This window comes from Spermophilus citellus (assembly GCF_964194105.1).
Source record: "Spermophilus citellus genome assembly, chromosome: 14".
NCBI classification, from domain to species: Eukaryota; Metazoa; Chordata; class Mammalia; order Rodentia; family Sciuridae; genus Spermophilus; species Spermophilus citellus.
The window spans coordinates 56,905,250-56,924,556 of NC_138194.1; the positions used below are offsets into that span (position 1 = coordinate 56,905,250).

At 36.4% G+C, this 19,307-nt stretch overlaps 1 protein-coding gene across 1 annotated transcript in view; it reads right to left on the minus strand.

Annotated features, from left to right (window-relative positions):
- Positions 1-19,307, minus strand: part of CNGB3 (cyclic nucleotide gated channel subunit beta 3) — a gene marked incomplete at both ends in the record, with an annotated part of 150,011 nt that overhangs the window by 79,937 nt on the left and 50,767 nt on the right. The window contains 3 exon segments of the mRNA XM_081265730.1: positions 2,900-3,108; positions 3,990-4,142; positions 4,955-5,109. Coding sequence (XP_081121856.1) covers positions 2,900-3,108; positions 3,990-4,142; positions 4,955-5,109 — 517 coding nt within the window.

Sequence of the window (19,307 nt, forward strand, 5' to 3'; positions counted from 1 at the left end):
GTAACAAAGGGCCTGAGTGACATTGAACATTTCCCTACATCCTTGTCATTGGTAGATTTATCTACCAGGGGTTGTGGATGTGAGTGTCTCATATGTAAAATAATCCCCACTATCATTTTCAACTTGAGCCCTTCCATATGTATGGGAAATTACATGCAAGAGTCATTTTTGTTGGTCTTGGGTTCAAAATTCTGTCCTTTGTTTAGTACCACTTTCAGACGAAAGAACTGTAAATAAATATTGTGGAAAACTTTTAAACTTTCCTGATTCCATCTAAGGTGGCTGTTAGCATCTCAGTCTGCTCTGTTCCTTTTTTCCTCTCAAGGCCTTGGAGAATTAACGTTTCTATCTTCCAACCCTAGTGCAACAAGTATTAAACAACAAAGTAGGTAGCTAAACCTACTTGGCAACTGTAAGTATTTAAAACGTTTGTTGATTAAATGAATGAATAATTTGGTGTTGTACACCAAAGGTAGCACAGTCGGAATAAATGTAGTGAGACCTTCAGGTGGGGGACACTGTGTGCATACTTTGTTCCAAAATGTAATCAAGTTTCAAAGGCTAAAACTACCTACTCTAAATTAAAGAAACCATTAAACTTCTTTTGAACAAACAAAGCAATTACTTCCTGCTCTATATTTGTAGCTTGTGATAATGCATTTTAAATAGAGCTCGTTGAGTGTGTTTTTATTGGTTATTTTTCTTGGTTTTAACACTCCATTGTGTGCAAAAGGCCTCTTAGAAAATTGAAAATAAAAGTCTTCCCTTACTGATTTTGTCATTTTCCATTTGTCAAACATTGATTTTCTTCCCCTTTGTGCATCTAATGGAGGTTGAAATTAGTGCTGTTTTTTGGTGCTGTTTACTTCTTATTTGTACACCATCATCATCATTCATCAAGCTGCCATGAGCTCATGGGATGGTGCTGGTGAGTTAACTAATGCTCCCAAGTCTGCACAAGGACTATTTTCAGTAGATTTTTTTGCAACAGCTTTGGCTCTTACCTTTAGAATTTCTTTTGAGGGAAGATTTTGAATACAGGGGATGTTTTCCAGAAAAATTTTTTTAAAAGAAAAAAAATAAGCAAAATGACTACTTTCAGCCTTTTGATAATATAAGATCTTCTGGAGACTCAAGAAAATATTCAGAAGACTAGGGAACATGTCTATCTTTTCCAAAGATATAAACGAGCCTACATTGCTATACACGTGGCTGTCTGCTCTTCCTGCTATGATGTTGGAGGACATGTTCTGTGAAGCCCTTGATGTGATTTGTGAGAAAGAGGTCGCAGTGGACATCAGTCAAAAAGGAAGCATTCTGCTGGCTATGCAGGGAAAGGGCCAAGAGTTGGGTATATGCTTGTGAAAACATATTTTTCTGTTTCTGTTTTGGATTAATGGGGTTGACTATGAAATTCCAACATGAGAATAAATCCAGGAGAAGGTGCTTTTTCCTAAGGATGACAATGCTAATTCCTGAGGCAGGCCACTTGATCATAAGAAATGGGAAGTAATGAATTTGGAAAAGAAGATATCCTAGTCAGTTAAAAATACAAGATAACTGTGCTGTGGTGTGCTTGTAATTTGCCCATGGCAGCCAGGTGTGTGGTTCCTCTTTGTGGCATGGCTTTCTGGGTGGGGATATTAAAGGCTTACTGCTCTCGAAGTCCCTTACAGCACTTTCCAATAGCATATTTTACAAATAGCATATTTTGCAAATCTTCTTTGCAGTCCCTTATGGTAGCTGTTAGCCACATGAGGTTGTTGAGCACCAGAAATATGAATAGGGTGGCTGAAAAAAACCTAGATTTTTTAAATGCTATTTAATTATAATCAATTAAGATTACAATTTGAGTAGGCACTTGTGCCTGGTGGCCACTCTATTGGGGAATACAGTGAATTGACACTGATTAAAAAGCATCACAACATTTTTGCTTTTTAAGTCTTCCCAACATGACCAGGTCTAAAACCTTGACTTGATTTCTGTATTATGTGCAGGCACAATGCTTGGTGCTGATTATATAATGATACACAAGACACAGTCAGTGTCCTAAAAAAATAGAGTCCAGTATATTCTCTCAACACCATGCTGTTTCTTAGAAGGTAGAGTAGACTTTAATGAGTGAAGTAATGTCCACCTTATTTTAAAATTACTGATGTGAACAGCAGACTACAATGTGATAAAAAATTGCTTTGCATGCTGTTTGAAGCTTTGTTACTAGAGCAATGTATATTGTTTTTCTTTTTTACATGGACAATTTATACATTTAAAAAACATTACCTAGGTAAAGTACGTGTATAGTTTTGTCATTTCAGACTTCGCACTAGGTTTGTATCCTCAAGTATTAACAAATTCTGGAAAACTTGCCAACTTAAATCAGCATTTGAATCCTGGCTCTGACACTTTCTAGCTTTTGTGCATTGAACAAATCATTCACAATCTCCAAACCTCAGTTTATTCATCTCCAAATGGGACTGTTAACACCCCTTTTCGTGGTGTCCTTGAAAGGCGTGAAACATAATAAGTGAATAGTTAAAATAATAACGTAGCTAACATTTAATACTCCCCACTAGGCACTAGGCACAGCATTAGGCACTTGGCATACATCAATTTATTTAACCTTTCTATCAGCGTACCATTTGTATCCCTATTTAAAAGAAGAGGAAATTAAGGCACAGCCACATGCATGCTCTTCAGTACAGAGTGCACACTCAACTGTTTTTTTTATTTTTGATTCTATCATTATTCTTATTCTTACTGATGGTGTCCTATGGTTAAGGACCCCTCCATGCAGACATAGCCAATTGAACATTAAATAAGATCACATTGCTAGTTTATTTTTTTGTAGACTGATTAGATATTGTTCATTTGTTAGTTTCTTTTCTGAAACTCCACTTACTATTATGTCTCCTCCTTTTACAAACTGGATTCTGGGCTGGATAAACAGCATATCGGAAACGTAGATGATGTCACATATGATGTCCATAATAAGCCAGTAGAGTGTGTTGTCTGGTGTTTGATATGGAAAGAAGAGACGCAGGGGGATAAACCAGCAGTTCCAGTTATAAGCAATGGTGACAAGTAAGAGCCACAGAAGATAGAGTCGATCTAGAAAAACAATCGGAGTCATCCAAATGTCATGGAACAAAGATTGTAAAATAATTCTCTTGCTTAGTTTGATCAAATGGAGACACTAGCTTTTGGAGACAAGCAATTTGCATTAAGGCCTCTATTAAACATTCAATACAATTCTGCTGCTAAAGTGGGAAGCATTGTACGGTAGGAGGAAGGTAAACTGAACTTATTAACTCAGCAGTGGGCAATCTCTTTCCTGTCTCATGGCCACACTGACTCTATCCCAGTGGGTAACCACACTATATGGAGTCAGGAAAGTGGAAACCCAAGAAGTCAGAGAGACCCTGCTCAGGCCTCCCCTGCAGCTCAGCCACGGAGGAACAGGTCTCTGCTGCTCCTTGGTTGAGCTGCAGGCCTGCCCAGAGCAAGGCCAAATCCTGCCAGGGCTTGTTTCTCGGGGACAGCAGACTATGTGCCCATTAAGGCCGTCTGCATCCCTTCACCTATGGCCTTCCTTTGCCCAAGGGAGACCATAGGAGGAAATTGTTTAATTAGGATAATTAACAGTGTGAAGCCCTGGAAGAAGATGGGTGCTTTATGAATGTGTGTGTGTGTGTGTGTGTGTGTGTGTGTGTGTGTGTGTGTGTGTGTGTACATATTGCTGAGTGGTTTGGGGCCTTCTTTTCAAAGGTAATTATGTGTAAGACAGGCCACCTTTTAAAAATAGTCAGGAATCTATTATTTCTTCTCTCCACTAGAGAGGGGCCAATAATCCTTTGCAGATTATGTAGCTAATACTTTATACTTTCTGGAAACATTCAGAACACGGTTGGGGAAAACAGATGGTCCCTGTGACTTTGGGTCACAGGGGTTCTTGGTGATAGCCAGCCCTCCCAGTGGGTTGCTTGTGGTACCTGTGTGTGAATCTATGCTTCCTGGAAGTCTAATTTTTTTCAGGTACTCTCTCAGAGGAGCCTTCTGGAATTTCCAACACAACATGCCTTGGTAATCTTCTTTTTTTAGCTTAGAATCACTTTCTTGTGTTGGTGCTACAGCTGTGGGCTTTGCTTTATAGGGGAAAAAAAGAAACGATATTTTAAATAGGTTAGTGAAACTTGGCTTAATCCACCAAAATCTAGATTTCATGAATCCAGAACATTTGAAACTCTTCTTCTCTCAATACAGGGAGATGAGGCAAAACTCTCAGGATTAAAATAGTGACATCTCATTGTATCTATATCAAAACAGCATGTTTCACACTTTAAATGTATACTTAAAAAATAAAGTAAAATAAAACGATAACAATTACCCAAGTAAGGGAAACATTGTAATTTGAGAAATGCGTGGCAAGTTTAAAAATCAGTAATAAAGTACCACATAGGTATTACAAAACAAATGCACACCATCCTCCAGGTTTTAGTTTGGTGCTTAAGTATATATCTTTCACACATATCCTTCAAATCATGGGTAAACAAAGCTCAAAATAGTATTTTCAGTACGTCTTTGTCAAACTATAAAGACTGTTTTATTTAAGCCTCACCTCTTTAAAAATAAACATATAACACATAGGTCCTTTTGAAAACTCAATCTTCCTTATAGAACTATAAGGAAATCTTCAACTCTATCCTATGTAATTAACAATTTGATTCATATTTATCTGTTATTAAACAAACTTTCCAAAATCTCTTAGGTACATGTGTGTATGCATACATTCTCAGACCCACACACATGTATGGATCACTCTCAAAATAAACTATTTTTACCTAAATCATTTGTTTCAGGATCTATGTGGGGGATCCAAATTGCATGATTTGCATTTTGCAAATCATATCTCCTTATGACTTCCTTCTTCCTGGTACTTTAAGGGGACCATGCTTACCCTTTTGTGGGCTGGCTTCAGGTGAGGATAATTCTCCATCTATCAACTTTTTCTTGTATAGGGCTGTTCTTTGTCGCATCCTTTGCACCAGGTTGTGTAGCTGAGCATCAGCATATTCATTTATGACAGGGGCTCCAGGTGGTTTGCTCTTTGGACTTAAAAAGGAAGAAAAAAAAATAGAGATGGGCCCAGGAGAAGATACCCACAGGGGAGAGATTAAGTATTTTCATTTTCCTTATATATTCAATATTATTATTTTCCCCCTTTTGCAACTGAATAGAATAATCCAAACATTAACATTTGATGGGAATAGTTTGGTGGAATGTAGATTTGTCACAGAAAAATTAAAATCCACAAACAGCAAATGTTAATTTTTTAAAATATCAGATCTTAATGACTGTGATTCCATCATTGAATTCTATCACTAGGAGAATAAAAGTGTAGCTTTCACAGTTGTCAGAAATCTAAGATGGTCCCAAGATTTCCTGTGGATTGGTATCCACATCCTGCATCATCCTGGGTACAACAAATATGGGATTTGCTCCCCTGTTTAGTGTGTTTATATGGTATAGTTCTCTTCAAAATAATGAGATTATACAGGTGGATCTGATCTAATCACATGAGTCCTTTAGGTACAGTTTCTTCAGCTGGTGACAGCGCAGGAAGTCACAAGATAACTTGAAGCACAAGATGGTTGTTAACTGAGAGAAAGCCTGCATTGTTGACTTCTAGTGAAGACATCACTGGATAAGAATTAATAGGCTTAGAGAGATCTTGGCTAGTTTATAAGTAGAAAACAGGGACCTTACTTATACAACCACAAGGAACTGCTTTTTGTCAATAACTTCAATGTGTTAGAAGGTAAATCTTCTCTAAAGCCTCCAAATGAGAGATTTGCGAGGCCTGGCACGTTGATTTCAGCCTCATGAAACTTTAAGTAGAGATCCCAGCCAAGACCACCCATACTTCTGCTCTATGGAACTGTGTACTAATGAATAAGTGTTAAACCACTAAGTTTGAGGTAATTTGTATTAAATATAGCTGGTGTGTCTTTAATAAACTCCCTTTCCCAGAAAACACACAAACAGACTGATAGAGTATTGGATATAGACTAGTAAAGATCTGAATTTTTTTTCACATTTCTTCTAGAGATCTACTCCTTTTCTTCCACTGTCCAACACTTGGTCTACATTGGTCCATGTTGGCTGTATCCATTTTTTTTAATATTTATTTTTTAGTTATTGGCGGACACAACATCTTTGTTTTTGTATGTGGTGCTGAGGATCGAACCTGGGCCGCACGCATGCCAGGTGAGCGCGCTACCGCTTGAGCCATATCCCCAGCCCCGGTTGTATCCATTTTTATCCATTTTTGTCTCCTCACATTCATACATTTCCTTTCCTTCTCACTTCTAAACTGGAATACATGGATTTTCACATTGGACCTGTGTAACTTGCAGATTTCATTTAAGAGAATACTACTTGTATTTGTTAATGAGCTCCTTCCCATTCTCTACCTGGTCCAAGAATGTGTCACATATATGACTGTTTACAGATTCTAAGACTATTGGTGTTTTTATCTCTTTATTTTTTTATTCTCCTAATTTATGCCTGTTTCAAGGGTCAAGTATCCTGTCTCAGTATCAAGAGTCTTCACTTAGATAAGAAATTTATAAGTCTATATAAGAATGGTGAAGACTGAATTACAGTGGAAGAAAATTAGATGCATCTTAAAAAAATACAGAAATGGATGGACTCTAGGTCTATAAAGCCAGAATAACCTTTTATGATAAGAATCAGCATAGATTTCATCCTATTGATTCATTTTTCTAATAATTAAAAACACATATTTCTGATACATAAAAACATAAAATTATACATATTTATGGAATATCATATGATGTTTTAATGAATGCTTTGATTTTATCTTAAAATATAGTATGCTACCAAGCAGTTATTAAGCTTCTTCTTTATGTATAGCAAGTATGGATGAGTTAGAGACTGGTCCTATGAATATTCATAGAAGAATCTAAATAAATACCGAACAATAAGTAATAAGGTGATTTAATCAACTTTTTTCACTACTGTGACAGAGCATCTGACACGAACAATTTTAGAGGAGGAAAAATTTATATGGGGGCTCACGGTTTCAGAAGTCTCAGTCCATAGACAGCTGGATCCATTCCTTGGGGCATAACATAAGGCAGAACATCATGGTGGAAAAGTGTGGTGGAGAAAAGTGGCCAAAGATATCACAATAAGAAGCAGAGAGAGAGTGGTCCATTTATCAAAGACAAAATATATATCCCAAAGGCATACCCCCAGGGACCCACCTCCTCCAGCCACACAGTACCAGCCTATAGTTACCACTCAGTTAATTCCTATCAGGGGATTAATTCTCAGATTGGGTTAAGGTTCTCATAACCCAATCAGTTCACCTCTAAACCTTCTTGCACTGTCTCACCCATGAACTTTTGGGGGAGACCTTATATTCAAATCAAAACATAAGGATATGTGAACATAGTACTATGCTTAGATTGAACTTGGGCTGGGCGGTTAAGGACTGGAAGTTTGTTAAATCTTAAGGGATTAACAGACCTTTGACAGAAGTGAAGTACTGGACTTCTAAGCCTGGAGAGCAGTATAAAGACATGAAAGAACATGATATATTCAGCAAATATTTTGGTGCATATATGTGGATGGGGACAGGTTCAGAGTGTGGCAAGAATGATGGTGTTTGGGTCTGGAAGCGCATGATGAGTAGAGAGAAGTTTTGCTGGTTTTATATTTCAGAGTTTGGACTTGAAGCTGTAGAGAAGAGTTAGGGCGGACTATTATGGAAATGAGGAACAGAGGCAGATAGATTTGTATTTTGGAGAATTAGCAATAATAAGAGGATGGGTGGAAGAGGGGCATCATGAAAGCATGTAGATAAAGAACACAGTTATTCTAATAGGTGACATTAGAACTGACTAAAGGGGAAGAGAGGTTAAAGAAACACTTTACAAGAATTCACAGGATTCGGTGAATTTTATGGAGTTTGGGGTAACTCAAAAAAAGAATCGGGAATGACTTCCAAATTTTTATTACAAGAGACTAGGTTCATGATGATGACATGAATATAAATAGAAATCTGGAAGTCAGGTATTTCTGTGTAGCGGGTACACACAAAAAATGATTTCTTTTTGTTTATGTGTGTGTAGACTCAGTTCACAGTATTTGTAAGACCTTGTGTGATAGGTACTTTTTTGTGTGACTAAGGAGACATTCACAAATACAGTTGTGCAGAGATGGATATCAGTCCACATGGGATATTTGAAGCAATGTGGGGATGATGTCATCGTACACTGTGAGGTTCTCAAGGTCAGAATTAAATATTTTCTTTGTACTTCACAAGCCCTAGGACAAGGTAGATTTTTAAATAATTGCTTGTTAAATAAACCTGCTACTTCTAACCTTTTGCTTGACCTTATTTGATCTTCTGCAATGCTTTAAAAAAATCTATTAAAAGCAAAGTTAAGGGTTAGTGGATCATTAACTATAAAGTCCGGTATTCAAACTGTCAAATGTCTGATTCAAGCCCTAAAACCTGAAGAGAATATTTCTTCATTTCTTGAATTATCTATAAGCCCTAATTGACCCTATACTTGCCTCTTAATCATACCAGTTTGTATTGTATAAATGTTCCTCACATTTAAAATGCTGAAAATAATATTAGAAACGAAGTATTTCAAATACATGTCTATATTTCAACTACTATAAATTTTTATTTCTGTGTTAGCTGGAACATTAATATGCTATTGTAGTTCATCTTCTCTTCTTTTTTGTTGACTTCTTTCCTAGATAATCCTCACTGGTCTTTACCTCTAATTGCATACACATAGAAGCTATGTATATATTTTTCTTCAGGTTATTTTGTAACAGATAGAGATGAAGAAAGACATATTTCACGACATAAAGAACAAAGTGTGGGTAGAAGAGGAAACCAACTGATTTGCTTTAACTATTTTATTTGAACTGCATTTGATATTTCTAGTTCACATTGTATGGTTTTTAAAGAATCACTTCTCATAACTAGATGATGAAAGAATTGGTAGGCAGGAAAATTATTTTACAAATTTAGATACACAGATTTTGGAAAAAAGTTTTCATATTTGGAAGGAAGATCGTATTGAATAATCTCTTATTGAGAAGTATGTATGAGATTTCTAAAATTGATTTATGTACCTGTGTGAAAGAAAGAAGAATGAGTTAGTTATTGTTAAAATGAATTTTTGTGACTTTAAAAATAAGAGTACATAAAAATCTCATTAAAATTGATGAAAAAGTAGGATTACACCAGTGTTCCTCATTTCTTACAATTCAACCAGTGGTACAGGCAGAAAAACATTGTGTAACTGACAATGGTCTCTGTTGGGATTCACAGAAGCTTTTGCTCGGGTGAGAAACAGGCCTTCCTTTTTTGTAAAGTGGGAAAAAGTCATCGTGAAAGGAGAGATAGGAAAGAAAAGCTCATGGCTTCTAGGTGTACTCATTAATATCAGTTTTAAGAAAGAGTAAACCTTAAAGATATAAATGTTAAAATTCTTTTAAAATTCAGAAGAGACATGTTCTCTAGTTTAAGATGGCTATTTTAGCATAATATGAAAGGATGACTAGTTTAAAAATTTCTTTCTTTGCATTTATTTTTTATTTTGATTTGACACATAATAATGAATTTATGGGATACATTGTGAATTAGATACATGTATGCCATGTGTAATGATCAAATCAGGATAATTACCATTTTTATCTCTTTCAGTATTTGCCATTCCTTTGTGTCAGGAAGTTTTGAACTTCTCTGTTCTCTCTTCTAGTTTTTTTTTTAAATATATTTCAAACTGCTGTGAAGTATAGTTGCTACTATGCTGTAGAACACTGGCACTTATCTCTAACAGTATTTTGGTACCCATCGTTCAACCTTTCTCTATCCCTCTCTCACTTCCTCTTTCTATCCTCTAGTGATCACTAATCTACTTTTATTTCTCTGAGATTGCCTTTTATTGGCTTCTGCATATAAATGAGAACATTGTCTTTCTGTGCCTGGCTTATTTCACTTAACATAATGCCCTTCAGTTTCATCCCTGTTACCACAAATGACAGAATTTCATCTCTTTTTATGGTGGAACAATACCACATTTTCTTTAAGATGAAAAATTTTGATGGGGACGATATGATAGGATGAGTACACAGAGATATTAAACCTTAAAGTCTTACACATTTTAACATACAATCCCAAATGGATCACCTAGAATTTGCCTTTAAAGGTCAGCTGAAACTGACAGGGAAGCACAGTTGAACTTCAAGCAGAAGAGAGAGAGGATTAAATATGTTTTAGAAAAGTAACTGGAAATACAAAGAAGATAGCTGTGGAGAGAAGGGAATATGACTTGGACAAGAGAGATAATCAATTTAAATTATGTGGGTTAACAGAAAAGTATGAAATTTCAAGTTTGGTCAGTGTACTGCATTGAATAGTATCTGCCAAGATTCATGTCCACCTGGAACCTCAGCATATTTAGAAATAAGTTATTTGCATATTTAATTATGGATGGTTCCTGGCTTAACATTGTTCAGCTTATGATGTTTTTGACTTCATGATGGGGCAAATGTGAGAAGCACTCAGTAGTAACTTCACTTTGAACTTGGAATTTTGATCTTTTTTTTCTGGGCTAATGATACCCAGTATGATAACTCTTGTGATGCTGGGCAGCAGCAGTGGCCCAATCAGCCATACCACTGTGAGGGCAAACAATTATGGAGTGCTGTGTTGCTAGACTATGATGTTTGGTAAGTTAGGTATATTAAATATGTTTTTTGGGGGGGAGCTTTGGGGATTGAAACCAGGGCCTCATGCATGCAAGGCAGACAATCTACCACTGAGCTATATCCGAAGCCCTTAAATGCATTTTTGACTTTATGATATTTTCAATTTAACGATGGGCTTATTAGGATGTAACTTTACCATAAATTAAAGAGTATGTGTATTTAAGTTTAATTTATACTGGAACAGGGTAGACCCCTTAGTCTAGCGACTAGATTCCTTATAAGAAGGCCACATGGCTGGGCACAGTGGTGCACACTTGTAATCCCAGGGACTCAGGAGGCTGAAGTAGGACTAGCCTCAGCAAATTAGCCAGACCCTCAGCAGCTCAGTGAAACCCTGTCTTGAAAGAAATAATAAAGATGAGTGGGAATGAAGACATGGAGAAAGCACATAGTAAGAGTACCATGTGACAACAGAGGCAGAGCTTGGGCAATCACTGGAAGCTATAGGAGAGGCATAGAACAGAGTCACCCCCTGTGCTTTCTGGAGACACCTCGATTTTGGGCTTCTAGCCTCCAGAACTGTGAGAGTAAATTTCTGTTATTGAAAGCCATTCAGTTTGTGGTGATTTGTTACGGCAGCCCTAGGAAATGAATCTAAGGAAACGACATGGACAATTGTGAGAGCACATGGGCGATTCAGATGGCATCATAAGAGAAATTTAAATACCTCTGTGAAGTTCAGTACATGTTAAACTCGAGGTGTGATTTCAAAATTAAAGTCTCTTTAAATACATTCAGTACAGCGGGCAGTTGAGAAGTTGGGTCTTGAGACCGGAAGGGAGGGCTGAGCTAGAGCTGTTGAGCCAGGACTCCCTCACCTCTCTCGAGGAGATGGTGGACATTCTGTGGAGGAGATTACCACTAAGAGCCTGCATAGAACAAGAAAAGATTGGGAGTTCACAACCCAGGAATTTGCTGACATTTAAGGAGTAGCATTAAAAGAAGGAACTGAGAAGTAGCAATTAGGCAGATCTAAGAGAGAAAAATGTCACAAAAATCAGGGACAGAAACAGTTTGAAAAAGGAGGTCAGTGGTGTCTCATGCCGCACACAAAGTGAATAGGATGAGGGCTAGAGGAGGGCTTTAATTTTAGAAAGCAAGATTTCATGGGTATTCTTTAAGAAAATTGGTTAAGAAAATGTGCAATGCCATTGAATTTTGTCATTTTCTCCGCATCATTAAGTATTTTGTAAAAAAGCTATGTAGAATCTGCCTTTTTTTCTCTAAATACTATTTGGATTTCCATTTATTATTTTCCAAACTCATTTAAAAGTAGTATTTATTTCCTCTAATAAAGTCTTGAATCACTTTGGCTTGGGTAAATTTTACTAGATTTCTTTTAATTCTTAATTAGGAGTCATTTTCTTTTTAACCAATGTTAACTAATTTTTCAAAAATTCCTGTTGAAGTTCTTTTAAGGGGCTGAGGTTGTGGCTCCGTGGTAGGGCACTTGCCTAGCACATGTGAGGCACTGGTTCAGTCCTCAGCACAACATAAAAATAAATGAACAAAATAAAGGTATTGTGTCCATCTACACTTAAAAATTTTCTTTTTAAAAAGTGCTTTTAAACGCCACTTCTATCTTGTTGAATAACACAGAAATTAGGCAAGGAGTATTATATTCAAATTTGGGAAATTGGGGGGAAAGGGAGGAGCAGGTATTTTTTTTCTTTTGCTATGTTTTGGCAATTATTAGTGATAAATTCAGATGACTACTTTCAAAATTTACATTTAGAAAAAAGTAACTGGGGCCAGGTGTGGTGTCCTATGTCTGTAATCCCAACGTCTCAGGAGGCTAAGGCAGGAGGATGAGTGAGTTCAAAGCCAACCTCAGCAACTTAGCAAGGCCCTAAGCAACTCAGAGAAATAATATTTCTAAATAAAACATAAAAAGGGCTGGGCAGGGCAATTAGACAGGAGGAAAGAATTAAAGAGATACAAATAGAAAAAGAGGAACTCAAACTATCACTATTTTCCAATGACATGATTCTATATTTTGAAGAGCCAAACCCACCAGAAAACTTCCAGAACTAATAAATGAATTCATCAAATTAGAAGGATATAAAATCAACAAACATGAATCAAACACTTTCCTATTCATTAGTGATGAATCTACGGAAAGAGAATTAGTAAAACTACCCCATTCACAATAGCTTAAAAAATATATCTGGGAACAAAAGAGGTGAAAGACCTATATAATGAAAACTACAGAACACTAAAGAAACAAATTGAAAAAGACCTTAGAAGATGGAAGACCTCCCATGCTTCTGGATAGGTAGAATTAATATTGTCAAAATGGTCATATTACCAAAAGTGTTATACAGATATAATGCAATTCCTATTAAAATCCCAATGACATTCTTCATAGAACTAGAAAAAGCAATCACAAAATTCACTTAAAAAATAAGAGACCCAGAATAACCAAAGCAATCCTTAGCAAGAAGAATGAAGCAGGAGGTATCACAATACCAGAACTTAATCTCTACTATAGAGCCATAGCAACAAAAATGGCATGGTATTGTACCAAAACAGATATGTAGACCAATGGTACAGAATAGAAGACACAGAGACAAACCCACATAAATACAGTTATCTCATACTAGACAAAGGTGCCAAAAACATTCACTGGAAAAAAAGGTAGCCTATTCAACAAATGGTGCTAGGAAAATTGGAAATCCACATGTAACAAAATGAAATTAAACCCTTATCTCTCACCCTGCACAAAACTCAATTCACTGTTGATTAAAGACTCAGGCACTAGAAGAGAGACCCTGGCCTAATAAAAGAAAAAGTAGGCCCAAATCTTCACCATGTTGTCCTAGGATCTGACTTCCTTAACAAGAAGTGCAAGAAGTAAAATCAAGAATCAATAAGTGGGATGGATTCAAACTAAAAAGCTTCTTCTCAGAAAAGGAAACGTTTCAATAAGGTAAAGAAAGAGAAAGCCTATAGAACTGGAGAAAATCTTTACCACGTGTACCTCAGATAGAGCGTTAATCTCCAGGATATATAAAGAACTAAATAAACTTAACACCAAAATAACAACTAAATACCCCAATCAACAAATAGGCTAAGGAACTGAACAGACACTTCACAGAGAAGAAATATGATTGGTCAACAAATTGAAAACATGTTCAACATCTCTAACAATTAGAGAAATGCGAATTAAAACTCCTCTAAGATTTAAACTCACTCCAGTCAGAGTGGCAATTATCAAGAGTACAAGTAACAATAAATTTTGGTTAGGATGTGGGGAAAAAGGTATACTCATACATTGCTGGTGGGACTGTAAATTGGTGCAACCACTGTGGAAAGCAGTATGAAGATTCCTCAGAAAACTTGGCATGAAAACACCATATGACCCAGTTATCACACTACTTGATATATACGCAAAGGACTTAAAATAAGCATATGATAGTGATGCAGCCACATCAATGTTTATAGCAGCTCGATTCACAATAGCCAACTATGGAACCAACCTAGGTGTTCTTCTACATATGAATGGATTAGGAAAATGTGGTATATATACACAAGGGAATATTAGTCAGCCTTAAAGAAGAATTGAAATTATGGCATTTGCAGGTAAATGGATGGAGCTGGAGACTATCATGCTAAGTGAAATCAGCCAATTCCAAAGAACTAAAGGCTGAATGTTTTCTCTGATATGTGGATGCTAATTCACAATAAGCGGGGTGGTGCTAGGGAAGAACAGAGTTACTTTAGATTAGGTATAAGGGAGGGGAGGGGAGGGGAAAGGAAGGGTAGTAGAGTGAATCAGACATTATTACTCTATGTACAGATATGACTACATGACTAGTGTTATTCTGCATCATATACAACCAGAAGATTGAGAAATTATACTCCATTTATGTATGATGTGTCAAAGTGCATTCCAATGTCATGTATAATTAATTAGGAAAAAAAGAGGGCTGGGTATGTGGTTCAAGAGTTAAGTGTCCCTGGATTCAATCCCTGGTAATCTGATTTGAATAGGTAAATATTTGGGGGACATGTATTTCTGAATGAGAATAATTAAAAATAGCACAAAAATTCTCATTTTTTCCCAAATATCTGGCTGTCTACCACAAATACTTTACTTTAGTAAAATTTGATGAGTACAGATACAACTCAACCAATTCTTTCTCACATTCACCTTTAAATACTATGAAGATTTTTGGTTATTTATCACTTTTCACTTATGCATATGGTGTCATACACATTAATTTGTACCTGTGGTAATATACATATGGATATTATGATGTACAATTTCCTAACCTACAATATTCTTGATCTGTCTGCAACATGCCACAATGCATTATGGCTCCAGGCTGGTTTCCTTACACCCTGTCAGCAGTCTACTTTCTAGAAACTTTCTTCTATTAATATGTAAATACTGGAGATTATTTTCATGATGTTTATTTTTATTGTTAACAAATCAAATTCTACTGGCCCATAAATGTGGTTGTACCTAATCCTCTTAAAATTTAGGTAGCTATTTTAAGGCTAAATTAATGAAAAAAGTTATAAAAATATTGTCCCACAGATTGTGCATTATATTCCCACAACCCACATAGCTGAACACATAGATGCATGTATGTGTACACACTAACACACATAAGAAACAGTGATTTTTTTCCAAATCTTAACCCAATTAAAAAAAGAATGAGTAAACACATCAATATAAACATATAATATTCATAATACTAATATATTTCCTTTCAATAAACATTTAAAATTTCTTAATAGTTTCAGGGTTGTTTTCAGTAGTTAAGCAACAGTAGGATATCACATTTTCCATTTTGTCAGTGTGTTTGTGTCTACTAGCAGCCTGGAAGAGTCAAAGAAAATATTTACAAATGTTCCTGAAAACTTTTCTTGGGGAAGTTTTGAGGTACGCTTTAAGCATCTCATATATTTATTCAACAGATATTCATTGTACACTTACATTGAATCAGGAAAGATAATATATTCTATATTCCCTTTGAAGATCCTTTAGTTAATTCCTTTCATTTTATCTACATCCTAACATCTTTTCCTATTCAATAACTTATTCTAAATAAATTAATGTTTCCTTTATTTAAAACTGTTCTGTTAGGATATGCTATGGTAAAAAAAAAAACCCATGACCCTCCCCAAATTCATGAGTTGAAGCCTTTACTCTCCTTGTGACTGTGTTGGAGATAGGAGTTCTTAAGAGGCTTAAATGAGGTTATAAGAGTGGGGCCCTATTCTGATAGTGACCTTATAGCAGATGCCAGAGGGGTCTTTCTCTCTGCAAACACACAGAAGAAAGACCACGTTGAACAATAGCAAGAAGGTGGCCATTGACAAGCCAGAAACAGGCTTCATAGGAAACTAATCCTAGCAATGTTTGATCTCAGACTTCCTATTTCCAGAGTGATGAGAAAATAAATTTCTGCTGTTTAATCCACTCAGTCGGTGGTATATTGTTATGGCAGCACTAGCAGACTGATGTGGAACACATATGTGTCCATAAAAAGGGGTAAAGTTATCTTAAGAAGTGGATGAAGATAATAGGGTAAATGCCATAAAGGCCTATAAATGTTAGCAAATATATTTTATAAAAATCTACAATGTTGGAAAACAAGATATTATTACCAATAAACCAGGAAATCTGAGAAGATTAGAAAAAGCAGAGAGTACATGGGTTCTTAACTCATGCAGTGCTTCCAAATTGTGCAGTGCTCAGAACAGTGTGGTTTTTGTCATCAATGAAGAAAATCACTACCCACAATACTCCTAAGAGATGTTTATCACAAAGTCAGAGGTTTCTGGAAGTATTCTACCATTGGAGGGAGTGAAGACAAGGAGCCAGAAGGAGCCATGATCAACCACATTCAGAATTGTGATGTAGTTTTCTCCAGCCCCAAACTTGTGTCAAATGAATGGGAGCAGAAACAACTGACCCTGGGCCGTGAGAGAGAATCTGAATTTGAGAGACAGATTGCAGAATGAACAATGTAGATGCTTAAAATCAGAAGGAATGGGGAGCTCTATGCCAAGACAAAGAGTAAGTGCTATATTCTCCTTGGCAATGTTTAATCCCACGATCATTGTAGGACGAATATAATAAACAAAACAGCATTTAGAGAAATTCCATACCACACAGTGGGGTAGGGTAGGGAGTTAGAGTGAGAGGGAGTTTGGTAGGAGTGATCTCCCCCCAGATATAGGTGATAAAACAAAGCAAAACAAAAACCTAAAAATAACGAAGCTAACCTGCTTTCTATTATCCCTATGTATTAATAATTAAACAATGTCAATGACAAAATCTCCTGCTCCCTCTTGGTATGCTACTGATTCTATACAAATTATGTAGAATTTCAAGTACAAAGCTGATCACACAGCCCAAAATTGCCAGAAATTATACAAAATCAATACTATGAAGATTGATTACAATCCTAAAGAAAACAAAGAGAAAAACTAATATCCCAGGGAACAGATTTAACAAAATCAATTATAATTTCAGAAAAGAATTATATCTTCTTAGACATAAGAGAGATTGTCTTTTATGTTAATTGGCATGGACTATTGTGAAAGGGAATCGACTGGTGAATTGGAGATAAAAAATTTGACTACCTAAAAGCTAAAATAAAATAATAATAGAAACAAAATAAGATGTGAAATTAGGCAAATGGCAGAATGAACAAACATGGCTGGAGAGAAAATTAGTAAGCTGAAGAATTGTCCCAGAAAGTAGCCCAAAAAGGACAATAAGTGTAAAGAAGGCAAGAAAAGGTAAGAAGGGCATGGAGGATAGATCTAGACATTCCAACACCAATATAGTTTCTCAAAGGAGATCTTAAAGAAACCAGAATTGATAAATTATCCAAAGACACCATAGAGAAACTTTATTCAGAGCTGAAAAAATGTGCAAGTTTTCAGATTCACAAAGGTGAGTGAAATGACTGACAGAGCACTCTAATTTAGCACACTGTCATAAATCTGAGAACTCCAATATTAAATATAAAAATCTTAAAAGCATTCAGAGGTAAAAACAGAAATAACAACCCCATAAATAAATAAACATTAGCTCAACATCAGATTTGTCACTGCCAACACGGACACTAGAAGCTAATGAAATAGAATCTCATTATGGCTAGAGGAAAGTGATTTTTTTCCTTGAACTCCATGCTGCCAACACTCTCTGTAAGATTCTCTCTGCTTTTCTCATGGAGATTTTAACTTTCAAGCAAAGCTCTCCCTTGCTTAGCAAGCAGCAAATTCAGCTTTTATGTCACCTGTTGAATGGTAGCCCATTTTTTTTTTGACACTAGGAATAAAATTGAAGAGGTAAAAGGCTTAGAAAGAAGAAGAAGCTGATGAAGGAGTTGGGGTTTTTGTCAAAACAGGATGAGGAGCTCTGGTGAAAGCTTTATTGGGAAACTCTTCCATGAGGAAGAAGAATATGTTATAAGCAGGTGAGGCTATTGGTTTTCCTACCTACCTATCCATCTCGAGTGAGATCCCTCCTAATGAGTAATCCATGTCCAGGTGAATTTACTGTATGGAAGAGGAAAAAACTGAGGCCAATTTTCTGTCATCAAAGCACAATAATTCCAACCCCTACTAAAACATGGTGGATGGATATCTTGGATTCTGACCCAACTTCTCCCACTGTGAGTAAATTGGATTGAGAGAGAACAGCAAGACGCAGGTCCAACAGGGACAGGGAGTATAGAACTATTTCAACTCCCTAAAGCAAAATGTCAATTACTCTGAGGCAGATTTGTCTTTGCCGTGGCAGTAGGATGTGTGGCTAAGGTCTGGAGATGGGAGCGGGAGTTCAAGATTCAGAGATGGGCTTAGTTCTTAGGGATACCAATGGATATGTGTGTGGAAAGTCCTGGCAGGAATGGGTTCTCTTCAGAGCAATTCAATAATCTAAATGCAAATGAAGGCAATTTGTAAAGTGCGAAAACAAGACTGCCTGAATCAATGAGGCAAAATCACACGTAAGCCTTAGAGAAACCAGAAATAGCACAGAAGGAAATTAGGCTAAGGAAGGGAGAAGAAGTGGGGAAGTTGATAATCAGACCTACAGAAAAGGTCATGAGTCTGCATGTTGGGATATAGGGCTGCAGGACCGACCGATGTCTAAACGTTGATGTGTGGCTGTGACCAGTTTATGGAGTCCTGGAGTACCAAGCCCTCCTTGACCATCTAGAAATTAGGAGATTGGACTGGCTGAGACAAGTTCTCAGATAGGTTCTTTTTTAAGGGAGATGGGGTGGCAAATGATCATCAGAGATACACTTTCTGACATGGAAAATATTTGCCCCGTTTCTTTCCCCTGAAAACATAGACAACATTTATATTCTAGGTCAAGTATTAACAGCACCTAATAAAAGAGAACAGAGAATGAACTTCTAGTTTGATATTGAACTAGAGAAGAGAGTAGTGCATGTATTTAAAGGATACTCTGAGTACCAAATTAATGACTGCTTCTTTTACTTCTTTCAAAT